The sequence below is a fragment of the Mus pahari genome, chromosome 5, assembly GCF_900095145.1.
Source record: "Mus pahari chromosome 5, PAHARI_EIJ_v1.1, whole genome shotgun sequence".
NCBI lineage: Eukaryota > Metazoa > Chordata > Mammalia > Rodentia > Muridae > Mus > Mus pahari.
In genome coordinates this window covers 128,560,900-128,582,978 of record NC_034594.1, presented here as the reverse complement: position 1 = coordinate 128,582,978, position 22,079 = coordinate 128,560,900, and the positions used below count along the sequence as shown (strand labels likewise).

At 41.1% G+C, this 22,079-nt stretch overlaps 1 protein-coding gene across 1 annotated transcript in view; it reads right to left on the bottom strand.

Annotated features, from left to right (window-relative positions):
• Positions 1–22,079, bottom strand: part of Acbd6 (acyl-CoA binding domain containing 6) — a 138,882-nt gene that overhangs the window by 92,357 nt on the left and 24,446 nt on the right. Inside the window, exon 4 of the mRNA XM_021197893.2 lies at positions 318–400. Coding sequence (XP_021053552.1) covers positions 318–400 — 83 coding nt within the window. The remainder of the gene's footprint in view (positions 1–317; positions 401–22,079) is intronic.

Here is a 22,079-nt window from a genome sequence, read left to right as displayed (position 1 = left end):
CCCAGCAACCACATGGTGGCTCATAACCATCTGTAACAAGATCTGACGCCCTCTTCTGGAGTGTCTGAAGACAGCTACAGTGTACTTACATATAATATATAAATAAATCTTAAAAAAAAAAAAATTTAAAAAAAAAAAAAAGAAGAAGAAAGAAGGAATGAACAAACAGGCAAGAAGGGGAAAGAGAAAGAAAGGATGTTTTAGATTATGTATTACCTGATTAAAATACGTATACATAGATACTATGTGCACGCAAAACATGCATGTATGCATGTTGTACATATACCTCTATTGTCAAAAATCAGAAAAGAAATTACCTGATTGTTTCTTCATGATATAGAGAACTAACAACTGGACCACCAAAACCACTACTGCCTCCTTTTCCCTTCTTCTCTGATACCTGTGGAAGAAAAGACAAGATGGAAAAAGACACATGGACTAACGCAATAGGTAATGAAAATGTATAAAACAGCAGTTTGCTAAGGAATACTAAAATTTTACTCTCAAACAATCCTTCATGCTAGTCATAGTTTTAAGCTGATTAATAAAATCAAACTCATGGACATGCTCCTGCTTCAGCCTCCTGAGTGCTGAGATTACAGCTGCCACCAGTCTGAGAATGCTTTTCTTTATACAAGAACAAGTACAAAGTAAGAATTCACTTTACTTAATCCTCTTATATTTTAAATCTCTGCCCCGCTGGCCGGATAGAGTTGGAACATACATGGCATTGAAGAAATGCAAACTGAGAGCTGGAGAGATGACTCAGACATTCAGAACACTTAGTGCTCTTCCAGAGGACCTAGGCTTAGTTCCCAGAACCTATGTGGTGGCTCACATCTGACAGTGACTCTGGTTCTAGGGGATCCAACACGCTGTTCTGGCCTCTGTGGGCATCAGGCATACACATGGTACACAGACACGCCAGCAAACACCCATCCACACTGTAAAATAAGTAAGTAAAGGGAATGCAAACTAAATAAAGCTGATAATAAGACAACTGGGAGGAAGAAGAAGGGAGAGGAAGGAAAAGGGAGGGGAGGGAGGAGAGAACAAACCAAGTTCCGAGTCTCTTAAAGAGACAAACCCCAGAGGTAACAGATGGACGCTTAGACAATCTTTGCTTCAACAGTGATTTTGTGTGTGTGTGTGTGTGTGTGTGTGTGTGTGTGTGATTCAAAAGAAAAAAAGGAGTGGTCTTTTTAAAGGTTTAGAAACTTGTACATTGTGAAGCACATTGGTCAAACAGTGAAGCTACAAACAAGAAAACTTGGCAAAGCACATTATTAGTAAAGCCCCGTATCTAAAATACTTAATTATTAAGAACTAATAATAAGAAAGCAAATTATGATATAGATTTGGATAGACATGGTTACTAGAATGCTCCATGCTGGTGGTGCTGTATTTTTTTTTGGGGGGGGGGGAGGACACCTTAGGAGGTGGGCCACTGGGTCACACCTTCGGGGATTCTAACCCAGCCTTGCTTCTGTTCTGTCCTGGTCTGTATGCAATGCACTGAGCTCGGCCCCCTGACAGGTATTTTGTCACTGGGTGTGAAGGGTGACTCATAGACTGTGCCAAAGAAAATATACACACAACATGTGAGTGAGTGAAAAGATGCCGAACATCAAGGAAACTGGATCTACGCTTATGAGAGGGGCTGAGGTTCAGAATGCAAGCCCACCAGTGCGTGGATGGATTAAAAGCGGTTTGCCTTTTGATGTCATTATATAAGATCAAATTACCCCTGAATAGAGAGTGCTGCTGCTTCCAGTTTAGAAGTGCCTTACTACTTTTTCCTGTTGTTGGCTAGGATTTACATTTCAGTGTTGCACAGCAGTGGTACACGCCACCAGCCTTCTTGCTGATCATAATGGAAAGTGTCCATCTTTACCACAGAGATGTGGTGTCTGAGGTTTTTTATAACGTCCACAATCATAAACACTCACTTTCATGCTGCAAGACCCGATTCGGCATGGCACAGCATCCCAAGTACAGCCAAGTCAGCACACCCTGTGCTGTGGCGCTCGGGTGAGTCCATCCCTTTATCCCTAAGCCTCCTTACACCTGCCCCAATTCTCAGATGGACTCCACCCCACCCCACCCCAGTGCTCCAGCCCAGTTTGGGCCCAGTTGGGAGGCCTGCCTGTATATTCTAAACATCCAGGCTTGGAACAAAACACTGTGTGAAATTCATGATGTTCATCTAAGACACAAAACCAACAACAAAAAAAGTCACACCTAGGTCTCATTGCAAAACCACAAACAATATGACAACCAAAACACTATGTCTCCTCCAAGTCCACCAGGCCTAACTTCTCCATTGAGAATCACCTGCTTGAATCCCAAGGCACACATCTTGAAAGAACAATGGTGTACCCCATCAAAGAATTAAAGGAAGTTAAAGACCCAAAGAAACAACTGAACGAATAGAAAGGGAAGAAAGGCCTGAGGAATGGCCCAGAGGATGAAAACAGAAGGCTGGATGAGATGAAAAAGGCACGAGGATCCGAAAACCAAACTCAGTAGAGATAGAGACAGTGAAGGGAACTCAAGCGGAAATGTAGATGGAACTGAAAAGCCCTGTAGTCCAACTAGAACACTCAGGAAAAGCCTTACATGCAGGGCAGATCAAATGGAAGACAGAGGAATCAGGTCTCAAAAACAAAGATAGAAACCAGACCACACTAGCGAAGAACGGAGTATTTCAACAACACTGACTTTCACTCTTGAAAGGTACATCATTGTCCAGAGTAAGCTGGTGTCCTTCCCTTTGGCAAGACACTTTTGTGTCTCTGGACCATGTTTGCAGTCTGGCTGCTTCCAAGATTTTTCTTTTTCAATGGTTTTGAGGAGGATGCTTATTGGTACAATTTGCTAACTTTCCTTGCCTGTGAGCTTGGGAGGTGATTTTCATCAGGAGATGACTGCTTCTCTCCTTACAGGGTAATGCCTCACACCTTGGAGACAGAGACTAGAGTTGTTACTAACTGACCTACGATGCTCAGGACAATACATATGTTTGCTGGCCCCACTACTAACGGTTAAAGGTCAAAATCTCTGATTCGAAGTTTCCAGCAAAGGTAGAGAATTTTGGCTTCTTGCGTGGCTTTTTCCCCTGTCTTCTTACTCTTTCATGCCCTGCCTCGTTTGATTAGCTCCACTTGCTACATCTTGCCGTCCACTGCTCTCTCCTTCTGCCATCTCTAAGTTGCTATCTATTTTTCTCCTCGGATCAGTACTGTACTGCCCAAGTCTTTACCATCTGGGTCTTTAGGTGGCCTCCACATGGCTCTGTACGATGTTCATGTTTTCATCTACTCTAAAAACTTGCCTATGTGAAACATAAAACAATGTTTAATAACACATTTACAGGTGGTATTTTAACATCTTTGGTGTTTTGTCATCTCTATCTGTGATGCCGAATCAGGCTCAGCAGCAGCACCTTAGAGCCATTGTTGGAAGAAGTATGTCAGGAGGCGCAGGCTCAGTGGCTCACTCTTTCTTCCTGCCGGTTACCTCTGCCTTCCCTGATTGCAGTCATGCTTCCAGTAATGACGACTGTGGACTAAACTTCTGAACTCTAAGCCAGCCCCAAAGAAATGTTGTCCTTTATGAGAGGTGCTGTGGTCATGGTGTCCCTTCACAGCAATAAAACCCTTACTAAGACACTATCGTTTCTACATCTGCTTTTATTATCTTTTCATTCTCCTGGTTATTTACTGTATTTTTTTTTTCTTGCTTGCTTTAAAGACTTCTATTATAAGCCATACATTGTAAACTTTATATTCCTGTTTTCCAGATCTTGTTACGCCACTTTCATTATGGTGGGCAATGTTTTGGCACAAGTTAATAAAGCTACCTGAAATCAGTCTGACCCTTCGAGACTCATTCAGAAGCTCACTCACTGGTGAGAAACAAAACTCTTAGGACTGTATCGGCTCTGGGGAAATGGCTCCCCACTGTTTTCTGGGGTTTCTTTTCCTGGACTGTCATTTGCCTTTCACTCCTGCACAGGTTAGTACTTAGCCTAAGGGATCTATCCGCAGACCTCTGGAACTCTAGGCAGAATGTCCTCTCCAGTGTTCGCCCTTTCAAACTCTAGCTCAAATCAGGGAGACTTCGAAGGTAGTGTTTGGCTTTCTCCTCCCCTCACCACAAGAAAGAGTGGACTACCGAGCCTGTCTTCAGTATCTGCTCAAGGAAAGCATCGGCTGCCAGGAAAGAGACCCAGGCACCCTCGGGCTCACCTTGCCTCTTGCTTTCATACTGAGGGGCAAAGGTCCCACAATCAATTCTAAACGGGCATGGTGGAACAAGAGTCTTCTGCAACTGTCCTCACTTCCAAAGGAGCACCTTGGCATAAACACCCCCACCAACATATAAATAAACGTAACTACGTTTTTTTAAGCCTAGAGGTTTATACTATTTTTCTCTACTCAAAATCCATAAAGTTATTTTTATGTGGCATCAGCAGTTAAAGGGAAAGACTGACTTGGCAGCCAATGTGAGACAATGTGCCTGTCCTTACAGCATCCCAGGCTGTGTTATGTAAGGCATCAGACGTTCCTTCATGGGAGGAAAGGGCAACCGGCTAGATGAGCCTTTGCCACTTCATCTTCGCTCCGGCAGCGTCAGGTCAAAATAAAACCAGTAAGAAACAATCTCTTCTAGTTGAAAAATACTTAGTACAAAAATTACCACCCTGATAACACATGGGGTGGGTCCATATTTCCATACGGTTCCCTGTTAGGGTTCTTTCCTATTACCACCCTGATAACACATGAGGTAGTCCATATTTCCGTATGGGTCCCTGTTGGGGCTCTTTCCTATTACCACCCTGATAGCACATGAGGTGGTCCATATTTCCGTACAGTCCCTGTTGGNCCTATTACCACCCTGATAGCACATGAGGTGGTCCATATTTCCGTACAGTCCCTGTTGGGGCTCTTTCCTATTACCACCCTGATAGCACATGAGGTGGTTCATATTTCCATACGGTCCCCTATTGGGGCTCTTTCCTATTACCACCCTGATAGCACGAGGTGGTCCATATTTCCATACGGTCCCTGTTGGGGCTCTTTCCTATTGGTGCGGTTAACTTGTTTGCAGCTCAAACTATGGAACTTTGTGCAAACTAATGGCTCTGTCTCATTTTCCTTGTTTTTAAAGCTGGAAATATTTACCTACATCATATGTTGTTTTTTTTTTTTTTTTTTTTTTTCAGGATTAAGCATAGGTCTATTTAGATAGAAGAGCATCCAGCACAAAAAAGGGATCATGTAAGTTAACTGATGCAATAAAGACTACTGCCACGATCCAGCCGTTGCTGCCAGTATCTCAGAAGCACAGGTGCAAGTTGTTTGTATGGAGAAAAAGGATCCAAGCAGGAGTTTCCTAATGGTGCTGAACTTGTGGTCCTTCTGACGTATTATCAGTAAACTTCTCAAAACAGAACAACTAATCTATTCTTTCAAATGATAGAGGAAAAATAATGCCAGCCTTATTCAAACTCTTCTGGAAAAATGAAAAATAAGAAAAGAAGACTAGCATCTGGTAACTATCTTCCAGAAACTTACATTATCCCAGTTCAGCCTCAGAACAAGAGAACAGAACTGCACTGGCACCATAGCACATTTAACAGAGGCAGCAGTGACAACAAGTGTCACTATTGTCTCCAATGTGAAGAAAGAAAAAGCAGTATGATCTACCATCAGTTACAGTCAGATTTCAAAAATGTTAGAAAGTTGGATTTCTGTCTCTTAGGTTTGACAGATTGGAAAGCTGAAGAGAGGTGATGCAGGCCATGTGACATAGTAAGTGGAAGAGTGGCTTTCAGCCCAGAGGACTCTGACAGCCGGAGCTTATACTATTTCTATTATAAGCTAGACTCTTCTGCAAGCTCTTCTGTACCGTCACTGTACAGTGACAATCTGGTCAGTGAGAACGTACACTCTTCTGGGCTGAAGGAGTCATTTAGTTAGTCAAGTGCTTGCCTAGCAGGCATCACGGGTTCTGTCCCCAGCACAACATGAATATGCTGTGGTGGAATTAGCACTGGGAAGGTCAAGGCAGGGCTACTGTGAGTCTGAGGTCAGCTTGTAGCAAAACAAACAAAGAGAAACAGGAAATGCCCCACCCTCCAGAAGAGAAAGGCTGGCATTATTTCCTCCTTTAACATTTTGAAAAACATTGCAGAAGACAGTTTCACTTCAGACTTTGTGTAAATTTCGTGGCTAGTGCTCTGGTCAGGAGAGGGCGTCAATGGATGGTGCTGGGATCCATCCCTAGGTTGGCCATACTGTCAAGCCTTTATCACGAACGAACATCCTCAATTCCTGTAGTAAGATCTGTAAAGATTTAATTTCTTCAAAAACTACATTACGAGGCTGGAGAGATGGCTCAGCAGGTTAGAGCACTGACTGCTCTTCCAGAAGTCCCGAGTTCAATTCCCAGCAACCACATGGTGGCTCATAACCACCTGTAATGAGATCTGATGCCCTCTTCTGGTGTGTCTGAAGACAGCTACAGTGTACTCATATAAATAAAATAAATAAATATTTAAAAAAATTACATTACTATTCAGAATCCCTAACTCCTGATCTGTCAGTTTGGGTAAACTGTATTTCTGAGAAATTCATACATTTCTGCTATATAATCTATCTGACTGAAATTATTAGTAAGAATATCTTAGTTATAGTTTATATTGCTGATAAAACACCATGACTCAAAGCCACTTGGGGAGAAAATGGTTTATTTCATCTTACAGCCTGTAGTTTATCAGGCAGGGAAGTCAGGACAGAAACTCACACAGGGCAGAAACCTGGAGGCAGAAGCTGATCAGAAGCCATGGAGGGTGCTGCTTTCTGGCTTGCTCCTCCCTCTTAAACATGTCAGGACCATCTGCCCAGGGGTGGAGACTCCACAATGGCCTGGGTCCTCCTACATCAATCATTAACCTAAAAACTGCCATCAGTCCCATCTGAGGGGGACATTTCTCAACTGAGAGTTCCTCTCCCAAATGACTTTAGCCAATGTCAAGTTGACATCAAACTAGCTAGCACAACTGGTCCCTTGTCAACCTGACACACAAACACATCACTGTTAAGCCGTAGCCTCTCCCTTCTTGTTGTTCCACTATATCATACTAATATCAGTATCAATATAAAACATACTCCAAACTTTAAGTCCCACAGCCTCTAAAATGTCAAACACTTTTAAAAGTTCAGTCCCTTTACAACGTAAAACACCTAAAAATCTCATTTAAGGTTCAAAAGTTTCTCTAAAATATCCAAAATCTCTCTAAAATTTTAAAGCCCTTTTATTTGGGGGGTGGGGGGGGGTTCAAGACAGGGTTTCTCTGTGTATCCCTGGCTGTCCTGGAACTCACTCTGTAGACCAGGCTGGCCTTGAACTCAGAAATTCATCTGTCTCTGCCTCCCAAGTGCTGGGATTAAAGGCGTGCGCCACCACACCCGGCTAAGCCTTTCTAAAATATCCAAGATCTCATAAGTGTAGGTTCCTATTTCTAAAAAAGTTAAATTCTTTCTTATTCCAAGAAGGAAGAACCAGGACACACCCACAATCAAACCAAAGCAGGACCAAAGGCCAGCAGCATAAACTCGGTGTGACTTCGGGAACTCCCTGCTTCTAAACTAGCACAGGCTCAGACCAGCTCCACTCCACTGCAGCGGCAGGTCTTGGTTACTGTCCATGGTACTAGCATCGCCAAAACACTGGTATCTCCTGTTTCAAGTAGCCTGCACTTTTACCAATAGCCTCTTCTGGGCTCTAATCAGGGACCCAAAACAGGGCATTAAGCTCCAACTTCTCTCTATGACCCCTTCAATCCAGGGCCTTCAACTGAAACTTAGGCTGCAATTTTACCAACAGCCTTTCCCAGGCTTTTTTCAGGGACTCCAGGCCCCTGTCACACAGTGCCAGCCTCAGCTACACTCCATAACCTCTTCATGCCTTCAAAATCTTTCCCCCTTCTTTTTAGAATTTTACTAATCTTTTCAAAGAATATTTGTATTTTATTTTATTTCATTTTATTTTATTTCATTTTATTTTACTTTAGCTTGCTTTGTGATTGGTAACTATGTGCTGTCATCTAATATAGCCTATGGGGGAGAAAGACAACTGAGGAGATGGCTCAGTAGCTAAAAACAGATACTGCTCTTATAAGGAACCAGAGTTTGCTCTTAGGCTTGCAAACAGGAACCTAGCATAACTGTCCTCTGAGAGGTCCCACCCAGCAGCCAATGGAACAGACACAGAGACCCACAGTCGTATGATAGCTGGAGCTCGAGGAATCTTCTAGAAGAGTTGGGGGAAGGACTGAGGAACCCAAAAGGGACAGGAACTCAACAGGAAGACCAATAGAGTCAACTAACCTGTACCCTTGGGACTCCTAAAGACTGAACCACCAACCAAAGAGCAAGGATGGGCTGGACCTAGGCACATATGTAATAGATGTGCAGCTTGGTCTTCATGCAGGTCCCTCAACAACTGGAGAGGGGCTGTCTCTGAATCTATTGCCTGCCAGTGGATCCCATTCCCCAAACTGGACCACCCAGTCCACCCTCAGTGGGAGAAGATGCACCTAGTCCTGTAGTGACTTGGTGTGTGTGTATGTGTGTGTGTGTGTGTGTGTGTTTGCACACGCACACATGCTGTGTGTAACTGGAGGACTCCCCTTTTCAGAGGAGAAAGGGAGGTGAAAATGGGGGAAAGCTATGTGCAGGGGTACTAGGAAGAGAGGGAATGCTGGTATCGGGATGAAAAGTGGATAAATAAAAAACCAAACAAAACAAAAGAGCCAGAGTTTGCTTCCCAGTACCCACTGCCTATAACACCAGCTCCAGAGGATCTGATACCCTCTTCTGGCCTTACCTGAACACACATGGTAAACATCCATACATATACATACATGTATACACACACACACACACACAAATCACAACTAAATAAAATTGGAAACGTAATTGTTTTAATGAGACAAATCAAAATTTACATTGAATTACTACTGCAAATAAATCACCCAAAGGGTCAAGACAGTAAAAAATTTTATGTGGCACAAATGCAAATGTACAAAAAGGACACCTCTTCTGAGAAAATTCTCATTTCTTTATGCACATGCACAATTCTTACATAGGAGTTCAATGTAAGAGATAAAACTCTTTTCTGGAGTCTATTTTGCAACAAAAGGCATAAAATGAACTAGAACTCTCTAAATCTTTATATAATTTATACTTCTAGTACTAGAAATGATATGAAGATAAAATATAAAACTTAGCAGATTATAAATAATGTTAACCACTTAAGAGGGGCGAGGCACTAAAATCAAACCAAAAAACTAAAACAAATGACTGGAGCATGTGAATGGAGGGTAATCCAGGTAGAGCTGGCCATCTACCAGTTGCTAACTGTGCTGTCACTCTGTCCTCTGAGGATGTACTCACAGTCATCTTCTACATGCTGCTGTTCTTTTCCAAGTTTTCTAGGATCTGAGCCATGGTCATCCCCTTTTAGCTGTTCCTACCTTCTCATCTGGGCCACACTTGTGTTACACTGGTTATGAAGAAATACAGTTTACAGGTGCTTATAAGCGCTCCTCAAGGTTGACGGGAGCAGTGCCGTTGACCAAGCAGTGACATGATGGGGTCTTCTTATCCTGCTATGCATGTAATTATTTTCAAACCTATCAACAGCTGAATGGGTTCTTCAGACAAATGTGACTTTAATTTATTAAGTACTTCTGGAATTTCATGAGCTCGATGGCATGCCAATGCAGATAAATGGTGCATTTTAAAATAGTCATTGCCATATTATTTGGTCAATCCATCAAAAATTTCCATCAAATGTACTGGGTCAAATGGAATGTTATTGGAAGCAATCTTAAATGCACCTTCAGAAGAAGTCTCCGTCACACCCTGCCTCAAATATATCATTATGGTTTGGGGAGTCAATTGAAACCCATTTTCTTCTGCAAGGTCCAACAAATCTCCAAATCAATGACTATAAAGTCCCATTAAAATATATGTATGAGAGGATGAGTTCTGAATTTCAGTGTACACAAGGGCATGAGTTGTATACCTTGATTTAAGAACATAACAAAACAGACACTGAGATGGTTTTGGAAATACCATAAAGTAGACAAAGCAAGCATGCACTGGCCTTCCGAGGTTAGACTGCTGGTTAAACAGAAACTATCTCCGTGACAATCAAACATCAGCAGAGGTTGGGTTAGAAGAGTACTGGCTTGTCCACTTGTCCTCGAAGAGGGGCAGTCTCAAAGGCAAGCACGGCACACTGACGGGACACCAGTCCCTTACCCAGAAACCCAGCTTCTGCCTTTTTGTTGTTGGAGAAAGGGCCTCACTCTGTAGCCCAAGTTAGCCCGGGAGTCACTTTGTAGTAGTCCAGGATGATCTTGAACTCAGTGATTCTCCTCAGCTTCCCAAGCACTGAGATTAGGGTATGAGCCATGTCCCTGACTAGCTTTTATCTTCTTTGGTGGCATTCTCTTTTGAAAGGGAACTCCAACTTTCATAATCTTGGCTGTCAGGGTTCCAACATTCAGGATTTTAATCTTTTGGGACTATGACCTTTTAGGGTCTTGTCTTTCAAATTTTTGATATTTAGGATTTACTGTGTTTATATACTTATGCTCAAATTCTGATCAAGCAACTCCACTCCTAGATTTATATCCTATGTGAAGTAGCACACAAAATGCTCCCAGCAGCATGATTCAAAAGGAGCGCTGTTGAGCTGAAGAGTGCTTCCTGCTCTTGCAGTGGACATGGGTTTGGTTCCTAGCACCCACATGGAGGTTCTACAACTACCTGTAACTCTAGACCCAAATGCCCTCTTCTGACCTCCAAGAGCTCCTACATGCATGTGGGACATAAAAACTCACACATGCTCACATACATACAAATAAATACTTAACTTAAAATAGTGGAAATAACCCAACAGTTCAATAACAGTGAACAAAATGTATTACATCCATACAAGAGAATATCATGCAGCTATAAAGGGAAGAGAGCTCAAACAGTAAGGTATTTGTCAAGCAAGTATGATAATTTGAGTTTATTCATCAGAACTCACACAGAAAGCCAAGTCTGGTGCAAACACTTATCCTAGCGCTGGGGACGTTGGGAATAGGGGATCCTTAGGGCTTTCTGGCTTCACCTACTTATACAGCTCCAGGGCAGTAAGAGACCCTGTCTCAAAGATGGTGGAAGGCTCCCGAGAAACAACACTGGAGGTTGTCATTTGGACTTTACAAGCACACACAATGAGTTCAGGTCAGCAGGATCGCATAGTGAGACCCTCTGCCTTACCCACGAAGAGCCAGTGGGACATTTCTGATTCAACTCTAACAGCACCAGAAATGAGTACAAAGCTTAAATTGCTAGATAGAGATAATTTATTCCTTAACTGACCTAGACACTCACCACATTTTACTTTGATAACCCTGGGAAGTAAAGAAAATAAAAACATGTTTTCAGAAAATTACAGCTGAAAATATCCACTTGCATAGAAGACAGGCATGCAGAGACCGAGCACAAGACAAGACTGCATTGCCTAGAATCATCAGAGCTATCTTAGTTTGTGTAAATACACTCTGATGTTCATACAATTACAGAATCATCTACTGACAGAAGTCTTACACTGTTGCTAGCCAAGATATAACTGTAATTCATTCTCCAGATCTGGAGTAGAGAAGGCCTAACTGTAACAGGTAATCTTCAACCTGGCACCACTCAGCTAAGACCCTGCCCTATCGCTAAACTCACAGAACTGAATTAATTCTAATTATGCAGGAATTGCATACATAGATATTTGAAGAAGATAAGTGACATGAACTTGGAATTACATGTATTGAACTGTGACCAATAGCATGAATCCATAAAGGGAATATATTCATAATTAATTCAGAAATACAATTATAATCAGCAAACCTTCAAATCTTTGTTATTCTTATTACTGCCAGAGTTATTCAGGTCAGTTTTATAAAATATTTAAAAGAATGTAATTTTATAGCTTCAATTTTTCAAAGCAGACAGGTTCTAAACCTTCAAAAAGTTTCAGAAACCCTTAATTTATAACACTTTACCAAAGCACGGCATAGCTGGCCCCAAGGAAGGAAACTTGGGCAGGCAGTAACTGCATGACAACACAAATTACATGCAAGTTTGAAAATCAAAGTCGTGGTGTGCATGCAAAGACTGCTCTGCCATGTTTTGTTACTACCAAGAAGAACATCCGCAGGAAACTTCACTTGGGACGCAGGAACCCCACCCTAAGGAAGCACATGAAAAGTGTTCATGAGCCAGCTGTAAGCACAACAAACATGAAGCATCCTTTGCTGAGAGACTTGACAAGGCAGGAAATAGGTACAACTAATACATGGTTATAAAAGGTATTTCTACTTCTGGTTTGTTTTTTGTTTTTTTCTGAGACAGGGTTTCTCTGTGTAGCCCTGGCTGTTCTGGAACTCACTTTGTAGGCCAGGCTGGCCTCGAACTCAGAAATCCGCCTGCCTCTGCCTCCCGAGTGCTGGGATTAAAGGCGCGCACCACCACGCCCGGCTGGTATTTCTACTTCTAATTAATTAAAAATACCAGAGGAAAAAAATCACAGCAAATGTGACTAAATGTTGATCTTCAGTGAGACCAACAATAATAGTCAATATAAAACTTTTAAATAGGGGCTGGAGAGGTGGCTCGGTGGTTAAGAGCATTGTCTGCTCTTCCAGAGGACCCAGGTTCAATTCCCAGCACTCACATGGTAGCTCACAACTGTCAGTAATTCCTGTTCTGGGGGAGCTGACACCCTCACACAGACATATATGAAGTCAAATCACCAACATACATAAAATGAAAATAAATTATGCATTAAAAAAAGAACACAGGCTGTTCTTCCAGAGGACTTGGGCTTGATTCCTAGCACCCACACTGTGGCTCATGAGGATCTGAGGAGATCCAACACCTATGTATACAGACACACATGCGCGCGCGCACAAACACACACACATTTAAAAAAAAAAAAAAACCTTAAATAAATAAATAGGACTCCATGTTTTTTCGTGCTTTGTGTTTCCCGTTGTTTTTTGTTTGTTTGTTTTTGTTTTGTTCTGTTTGCTAGAGAAAGAACACAAAGTGAGATGGGTAGGGACTGGGGAAAGAAGAGCATTTGGGGGAGGGAAAAGAATATGATCCATATATACTGTTTGAAATTCTCAGTAACAAACAAAAGTAAATAAAGAACCTTTAAAAACCTAGCATCGGGAGCAGGGGCCGGAAGGAGAAGGGGGAAAAAAAATCTAGCATGAGGAAGGGAGAAGAAATAAAAACAGTAATAGGAAGAGAATTCTCTAAGCACACACATGTGGCCTGACTCCCCAGGAAGGCCAGCGCACTAGAGCAATTCAGCAACCAAAAAGGCCCGGAAGAAAGCACTGCTCCACTTGAAAATGGATTCCTGAAAGACCTGAACCTCCAAAGGGCCGCACCACCTAGTGAAGGTAGTCCCTTAGCAAGTAGAGAGGGGCCATATCTGAATAGTCTATATATGGTTCCTATTCAAGGTGAGTCCTGTGTATCTGGCAGTCCTAACTCATGCTGCTAAGCCAACAGCCCTGGTCTCTACCTAAGAGGAAAGCCTAGTTTCTGTTTTCTTTTTCTTTTTTTTTAAATTAGATATTTTCTTTATTTACATTTCAAATGTTATCCCCTTTCCTCGTTTCCCCTCCAAAAACCCCCTATCCCCTTCCCCTCTCACCAATCTACTCACTCCTGCTTCCTGGCCCTGGCATTCCCCTATACTGGGGCATAGAACCTTCACAGAACCAAGGGCCTCTCCTCCCACTGATGACTGACTAGGCCATCCTCTGCTACATATGCAGCTGGAGCCATGAGTCCCACCATGTTTGGTGGTTTAGTCCCTGGGCGCTCTAGTTAGTTCATATTGTTGTTCCTCCTAGGGGGCTGCAAACCCCTTCAGTTCCTTCAGTCCTTTCTCTAGCTCCTCCATTGGGGACCCTGTGTTCAGTTTAATGGTTGGCCGAGAGCATCCACCTCTGTATTTGCCAGGCACTGGTAGAGCCTCTCAGGGAAAGCTTAATTTCTATTGGTGTTTACTGAGTCCTAGGAAAAGAAAGGTCTCTCACTCCATTCTCGCCGGATCTCGGTGGGGTGATCAGAGCTTGCCAGCCCACAAGCCCACAAGCTGCAGAAAACTACATCATCCTCTGCCTGTCTGTTATAGTCCAAAACATCTAAACAGCTAGATCTACTGCTATGGAAACTCATTTAAAAGAACAAGGGATAGACAGCACAACAGCTAAATGGTGTCTGGCTTCTGCACACACAACCTCCCGCACCCACACAATCCCCAAACAGACAGCTTTCAAGTTCCACTAGAATGTTTTATTTTAGAATTTTTATTAGAATTTGAAGTTCTAATAAAGGTGACATTTTAAGAACTCTCTAGAATAAAGAACTAAATAATAATTCAAGTTACAAAACACTGATATTACTCCTGACATTAAAATTCTCAAAGTGATGAGTTTTTCAGGCAATCTCATAGCCCAACAACAAAAACAAAAAAATATTGTTCAAGAGAAATCTCTAAAGATGTAGTATTTTGGCTTCAGCTCACCGTATTATTTATTTTTAAATTTTATTTCGATTTTCTGGATATGGGCGGGTGTTTACCTGCATGCCTCGTGCCCATGGTGGTCAGAAGAAGGTGTTGGATCCCAGAAGCTGCAGGTACGGATGGTTGAGCTGCCCTGTGGAGCTGGGAACTAAACAAGCAGTCTCCGGTCCCATGTTGCCATTTTTAAACCATGGCCAATAATTTGGTATTTGGTCAATAAAATGTTATTTCTGCACTTTTCCCATAAGTACGATCTACTGTTTACCACTTGTCCTTCCCTCCAGTCACAGTCACATGGCCTGTTAAAAGTCCTTGCATGCCCGGTAGTGGTGACACATGCCTCTCATCCCAGTGCTCAGGAAGCAGAAGCAAGTGGGTCTCTGTGAGTCTGAGTCCAGCCTGGGCTACACAGAGAAACTCTGTCTCAAAAGGGGGGGGGGGGACTTGAACAGCAGCTCGTAAAAGTAGAGACTGAACATTCACCAGCAGCAGCTAAGAAGGTGTGCTCAAATAAGCTGGAACTCACAACTCTCCAGCAACTAATGGTGCCCGGGTGACGTGGCAATGGGCAAAACTCTGCCTGCTAGGAGGCGCCCGTTCCCAATGAGTGTCCTCACATGCTCCAGTCACTGTTTTAAACATCACACACAGAAGAGTCTGGCAGTTTAGCTGCCAAAATATAGACACTGCCAAGTTCCTCAAGTGTCACAGAGAAGAAAACTCAAAATAAATGTGCTATTTATCCCATCAATTCTTACAAAATAAACCCCTATTTGGAGTTCTGTTATATATTATACTATCTACATGTATCTATACAACACTACCAAATTTCACAAAGAGAAAAAAATCAAAACATTTAAAGCTAGAGTGGTCCTCCCTTCTCCCCAAGGTCTCTGGCCACCAGCCCACAAAGACGAAGGGAGCAGAGTTGATTGACAGGGTTTCAGAGTACGTGAACGGCCATGAATACTGCAAAAATAACAAACTTATTTCCAGGATCAGCTTTGGGGAGACAGATCAATTTTATTCAGGGTGAATCAAGGGCTATATAGTTTGGGAGAAGGGGGTAGGAATTTCCAGGGTGGGCAAAGGTCACTGGTGAAGGCTAAGGTACCGAGACGCCTCATTAGCACTGGGAGGTACTCCAGGCATCTCAGGTGCTTGCTGACCAGGTTTCTTACTGGGAGAAAGGGAGTTGGACCTGTAATTTCCCTAAGGGCTACATGACATTCCTCAGGTAGTGGGTGCAGGGTCCGGGATCTCCCAGGTGGAGAAAGCCTCGCTGAGAAAGGGAGTCCACCATCTGGCAGGGAGCTCAAGGATATCCAGTAATATCAGACCTCGATTCTAGCAGTTGGGTTTCTCAACAGCTAGAAAAAATGGTGTGTGTTTAGTTAAGACACAATCTGAAGACGAAGGTGTGATTCAAAACAACAGAATTGTATTTATTCTAATTACACTCAATTTCAAAGCAGTAACAAAGGCATATAAAACTGGAATATAGATATAGTGTATTTGAGAGGATCTCTTGGGATTATTTATGATCATATTCATAGAAAAATATTTGCTAGGTATTTAAAATATTTGATAATCTGGCAATTTGTTCATAATGTTTGTTCAACAAGAGCTTAACACTGTATCAACACCTGCTAGTATTCTTGACTTGTTAAAAAAGAAATTAAGAATCTATTACTAGAATATTAAAAATTTTTAAACTTTATTATAAAAACAATTATAATAAGTATGTATAAAACTGACCTCTAATTAATAATTTGTCAGGTCCAGCAAGGTTGCTCAGTAGTTGCTGCCAAGCCTGACAGTGTAAGTTTAATCCCCCCAACCCCCATGTGGAAGAGAGCACACTTAGAAGCTGACCTCCGACCTCCACATGTGCATTCATGAACATGAGCATGTATGTGCACACACAATGAATGATAAGAAACTGATACAAGTAATAGTACAGATAGAGTCTCACTGACTGGATTATAAACATTGAAACCCAAGAACAATTCCTTACTGGCCCAGAAAGCCTCCTGCTCCTCAATGAGCCATTCGTTTCTTAGTGCTTGTAATCAAAATTATTTACGTTTTACTAGCAAAAGGCAAAAATCAGAACACTCATATCAATGATAATTTAGAACACAAATCAGCATAAAAGAAGTAACGAGCCTCAAAGAATAGGGAAAAACTTGCCATCCATTTTATAGGTATTCTTTACTCCTGACCCCATCTAATTACTTGTGGTCTTAAGCTACTCATTTATAAGTTGGCTAAAGTAACCAGTAAATACTCCTTTGGGGCATATCATTTGTAATACTGATTTATTGAGCGGCTGCCTCCCAGTACAGAGGTCTGACCCTGTGTTTATAATTAGGCTGCATAATGTGGAAGCAGAGTGATGGTTCACCTTCTTGCTTTATGAAATGTATGAACATACAAAATGATGCAATTTAATTAAATAAAGAATATAGGGTCCCTTTATGCAGTTCGAAGACATTATTTTTAGCAACATCATAACATCTGCCCAAAAGCTTGGTAGCCATGCTTCTGCAAACAACACTGGAAACAGATGCATAGCTCATTGTATGTATGCACTTGTCCATTTAGTAAATAACTCAACAGATGCTTGCTGCCTGCTAACTGGGAACATAGTCATAACCCAGGCAAATATGTTTTCTTGTGGAGCTTAAAGTCTAGAGGAGATGAGAAACATGTAAATAGTCAATTATAATATATGCAAGCAGATAAATATTATGTAAAAGAAGATATATGCTATATAGGACTAAATTTCGTCCTTTTCTTTCTAAATCCTAGAGAGGAGTATCCTCATAAGCCATTTCCATCCTTTGCTATGAACCAGCTCTGCCCCAGCCTGCTCAGATCTAAGCAGAGCAAAGCTCTGACCTAGTAATCTGGTGTCATGTTCACAGTGTTCTCGGTACCCATTGTGAGTAGTCAATAATTATTAACCACTAATGAAAAGTCACAAATGACTAATAGAAAACATGAGCCTGTATTTCTTCCTCGACAAATAATGCATTACTTGATGAGTCTAAGCCATCAATCAATAACCAAAACTATAAAATTTGGCCACTGACTGCTAGGAATTCATCCCAAAGAAATAATTAGATAAGTGTGCAAAAATATAAGTAGAAAGATGTTTATTGCAGCATTACATATACAGGGAAAAAAGAAAGAGAAAGAGGGGGAAAGGGAGAGAGAGAAAGCAGCTAAATAACAAAGAATACAGTCAGGGCTTGCCCTAACAACAGAACACCATGCAAGCATTAGAAATCACATGTATGGAGAAAAATCAAAATCCCAGCTCTGTGTGCCTGTGAATTTGAAAAACTTTAAAATTGGAACATAAAAATGTTGATAATTTTTTTAAAAAACAACTCTATTTTCACATACTTTCCTTTAAACGTGTATGATGGAGTGGGAGTTGAGTTATATCTCAGTGGTATCGGGCATGCTCAGGATGAGCAAGGTCTCGGGTTCAATTCCTGGCACATACAAAAGTAAAAGTCAGAAAAAATAAAAGCTATTTCCATTTTGGGAAGAAAATAATGTTTCCACCCAATGCAATTCTGCTATTTTACATACAGACATTCTCTCTCTCTCTCTCTCTCTCTCTCTCTCTCTCTCTCTCACACACACACACACACACACACACACACACACACACTTTAAAAACTGGAAAACTATGTGCCTTAGCAGCATGGCTTCTCAGCTTTTTGCTAAGATCAAGTATAAGCACTCTAGTATGTTGTTTCTTAAACATTTGTTCTTCATTTTAAATAAGCATCTCACTATCTCTAGTATTTAAATAAACTATTTTTCCATTGCTTTATTGTAAAAAATTTAATCTATAGCAAGTATATGGGGTAAAAAGTACAACAACAATAACCACAACACAACAAAAACAAAACCCCTCTTCCATTCCTTCTCCTGGATCCACAGCATTCCTATAAATACCTGCCAGTGCCCACGCATGAACACACACTTCACAGATTTAAAGGCTTAACTTCCAAGATGACAGTAGATTAGAAGACAGACAGACCTGCCTTTTGTCTCAACAACCCATGCACAGTCAACCTCCTGAACAACACTTCTCCCTCTGAACAATATGCTGCTGTTTAACCATTTCCCTGTTGATTGCCTATAATGCTTTGGTAATGCATCACCATCTACATCCCTTCTAGAACCTGCATATATTGTTATTTGGTTTCAGAAGTTAACCATTAGCTTCTGCCCAGGATTCCCTAGGGAACAGAACCTGAGGCAAAGCTTCCAAAATGAGCAATTCTTGGGGTGTAAAAAATCACAGTATATGAATGATGAGAAAGAAAGAAAATGAGGCCTCAAAGAAGAGAGACAAACACGAGTTCTGCTGACAGCAGATCCACTGACCAAGGCTTCACAGGCTGCCTCCATTCAGACTGCGCACCATCATAGCCTGCAACTGCAGCAAAAGAAAGAAGGGAAGAAGGGAAAAGCAATTAACTGCCAATTCCTTCCGGCCTTTTGCCTCTCCTTGGTCAAGTGTGCCCCTGAAGCTCACCTAATCCTTCTCAGTAGTCACTGAAGGCTTCAGCTCAGAATACCTTCTGTCCTTGTCTTCTGAGACTGAAGGTGTGAGTCACAGGCAGTCCTGGTGAAGCTGGCCCTCACACCAAAGGAGGTGAGTGCAGGCAGGTTAAAGAGGTGGAAAGAAGTGCGTCCTAGCAGGTCCTGCCTGTCCCTTCTACTAAAGGGGACTGACAGAGCTGGGCCTAGTTCTTCTTGCCCTGCCAACAGCTTTCTAATGAAGTCTGGCAGAGAGAGAAGCAGCAACCACTGCTTTGTCCCACGCCGTGCTGTGCTTCCAGCACTTGTTTCCTATAAATTTCAGGTGTTCTTTTTTTCTCACTTTCCTATCACAGACAAGACAATTAGTGGCAAGAATCGGCCACACTCAGTTCTGTCCTACTTCCTAAAATTACTTAAGGCTGCCTATAAATCAGACATTTAAGGAGAGCAGTCAGCTTAAATTCTGCACCATAAAGATAATTGTTTTGCCCTTAGATGAAGCAAAAGCAGACATGGCAAAGATATGACAACTAACTTACCCCAGGTTCTACGATCCAATTCTGCAAGGTCAGATAGAATGCTTCCCCGTTAAACAGAACACCACCTGCTTGCCAAGACTTCCGTGAGCCACTCCATGAGTACTGCTTAGTGACTGCGGCACGGTTCTTTTAAAACATAGGATTCTAATCACAGACAACCACCTTGATCCACACAAAAGCTTGTGTCTATACTCAGAAGGGCACTGGGAAATTCAGACTGCATGTATTTATACTACTGTGTATTTGTAACAACATCATCTCTTTTTTTTCTGTTATGTTTTTCCCCTTTTCAAGAACCAATCTGACTTTTTTTTTTTTTTAAGATTTATTTTTTTATGTATATGAGTAAAATGTAGCTGTCTTCAGACACACCAGAAGAGGGCATCAGATCCCAGTACAGATGGTTGTGAGCCACCATGTGGTTGCTGGGAATTGAACTCAGGACTTCTGGAAGAGCAGTCGGTGCTCTTAACCACTGAGCCATCTCTCCAGCCCCTGACTGTTCTTTTAGATTCAATTTCCGAATTGGACCTACCACTCAGTCTACTCACCTAATTCTCCCCATTCTATCTTGGCCGTTCTCTGAAGTAAAAGTCTAACAAACTTATTACAGCGTGAACTGTAGAACTATAAAGTAGTAATGTTTTTATTCTCAAACACAGGGGACTGGAGAGATGGTTCAGTGGTTAGGAGTGCACGCTGCTATGACCTCAGTTAGCAATACCCATATAGGGTGGTCCACAATCACTTGGAACTTCATTTCCAGAAGGTTCCTACACCTCTAATCTCCATGGCACCTGAACTCACATGCACATACCACCACTCCTCATAATTTACAATACAGATAAATATTTAAAATTAAGCATTATGTCAAATACCAGAAAGTCTCAGTTCATATGCACTGTGAAATAAAACTGCATTGTCTCAGAAAAAGGACATAACACAATGTATCTAAAAACAATGTTCTAACACTGTTTTAAACCTAAGTCTGCAACAATATTGAAAAAAACAAGAAATGCATTTATTGTCAATTTGGTTAATAAAATCTAATTCACTCAACTGATCTAATCAATCTGGAGAAAGACTATTTTCCAAATTCTAAAGAAATATGACTAGATTTTGTAAGAATCAAAGTTAGCTTCTGAACAGCCACAGAAAGGAAAGATATTAGTTTTGCCTCTCAATAATTTTTCTGTAATTTCACCTTGGTCATTTATTTAAAAGGACCCACTGAGTACTTCAGTATGACTAATAGTCCTAACAACAGTAGCACTGAATCTCGCTTATTTATTTTTAAACAATTTTTTATTAAATATTTTCTTAATTTACATTTCAAATGTTATCCCAAAAGTTCCCTATACCCTCCCTCACTTATTTATTAATAAAATTTTGTCTCTACTTTATATTTGATTTGTACCTACAGTTTATAAACTGTCTTCTATATATCTAATTTTGATAAGTTATAATCTCTTATCTCAACTTTACAAAATGACAATGCACAGCTAACCTCCAAAAGCAAATGTGTCAATACTGGAAGCCAGACTTTAGCAATAAACAGAAATATAAAGAAATTAACCTATTATGCCTTTTTTCCTCTTGCTCTAAAGCAAATCCACACTGGTTCACTTTCCCAATTTGAGCTTTTAAACATGCATACTAAATTTCCCTATATTGTATTTCAATCAATTGCCAAAGCTCAGACTATAATGTCATAAATAAAGTACTTGACCATAAATTTCTCAACAGACATAAAATCAAAGACACCCAGCCCCTACAAATTAAGTGAGAAAAAAAAAATCCCACAACTAAAAACTGAGAAGTTAACATATCAAGTTCCAGCTGATCAGTCAGTCAGCTGGCCACTCTATTCTAAACAGATTCCATCTTTAAGCTCCACACTGGATTAAGATTATAAACATGTACCAAAATCATCTTGGTCTAGTCTTTTCATTTTATGTTTTCTTATAAATTATGAAGCTATAGGAAAAAGTCAATCACTTTTCAAATGTTTGATGGCAGAGGCATGACTTAGAATAGCAATGATGTGAGCTACTTAACAGGCTCTGCATAAAATGAGGGAGATCTGTAAAACAGCACACACACACACACACACACACACACACACTCTATAACACCTCAAATGCCTGGAAGATCCCAAGGCTCCCATGATTCTGTATTTACATCTCTAACAAGACACTCAAGATATATATATATATATATATATATATATATATATATATATATATATATATATTTGTATGTATGTATGTTTGTTTTGTTTTCTGAGACAGGGTTTCT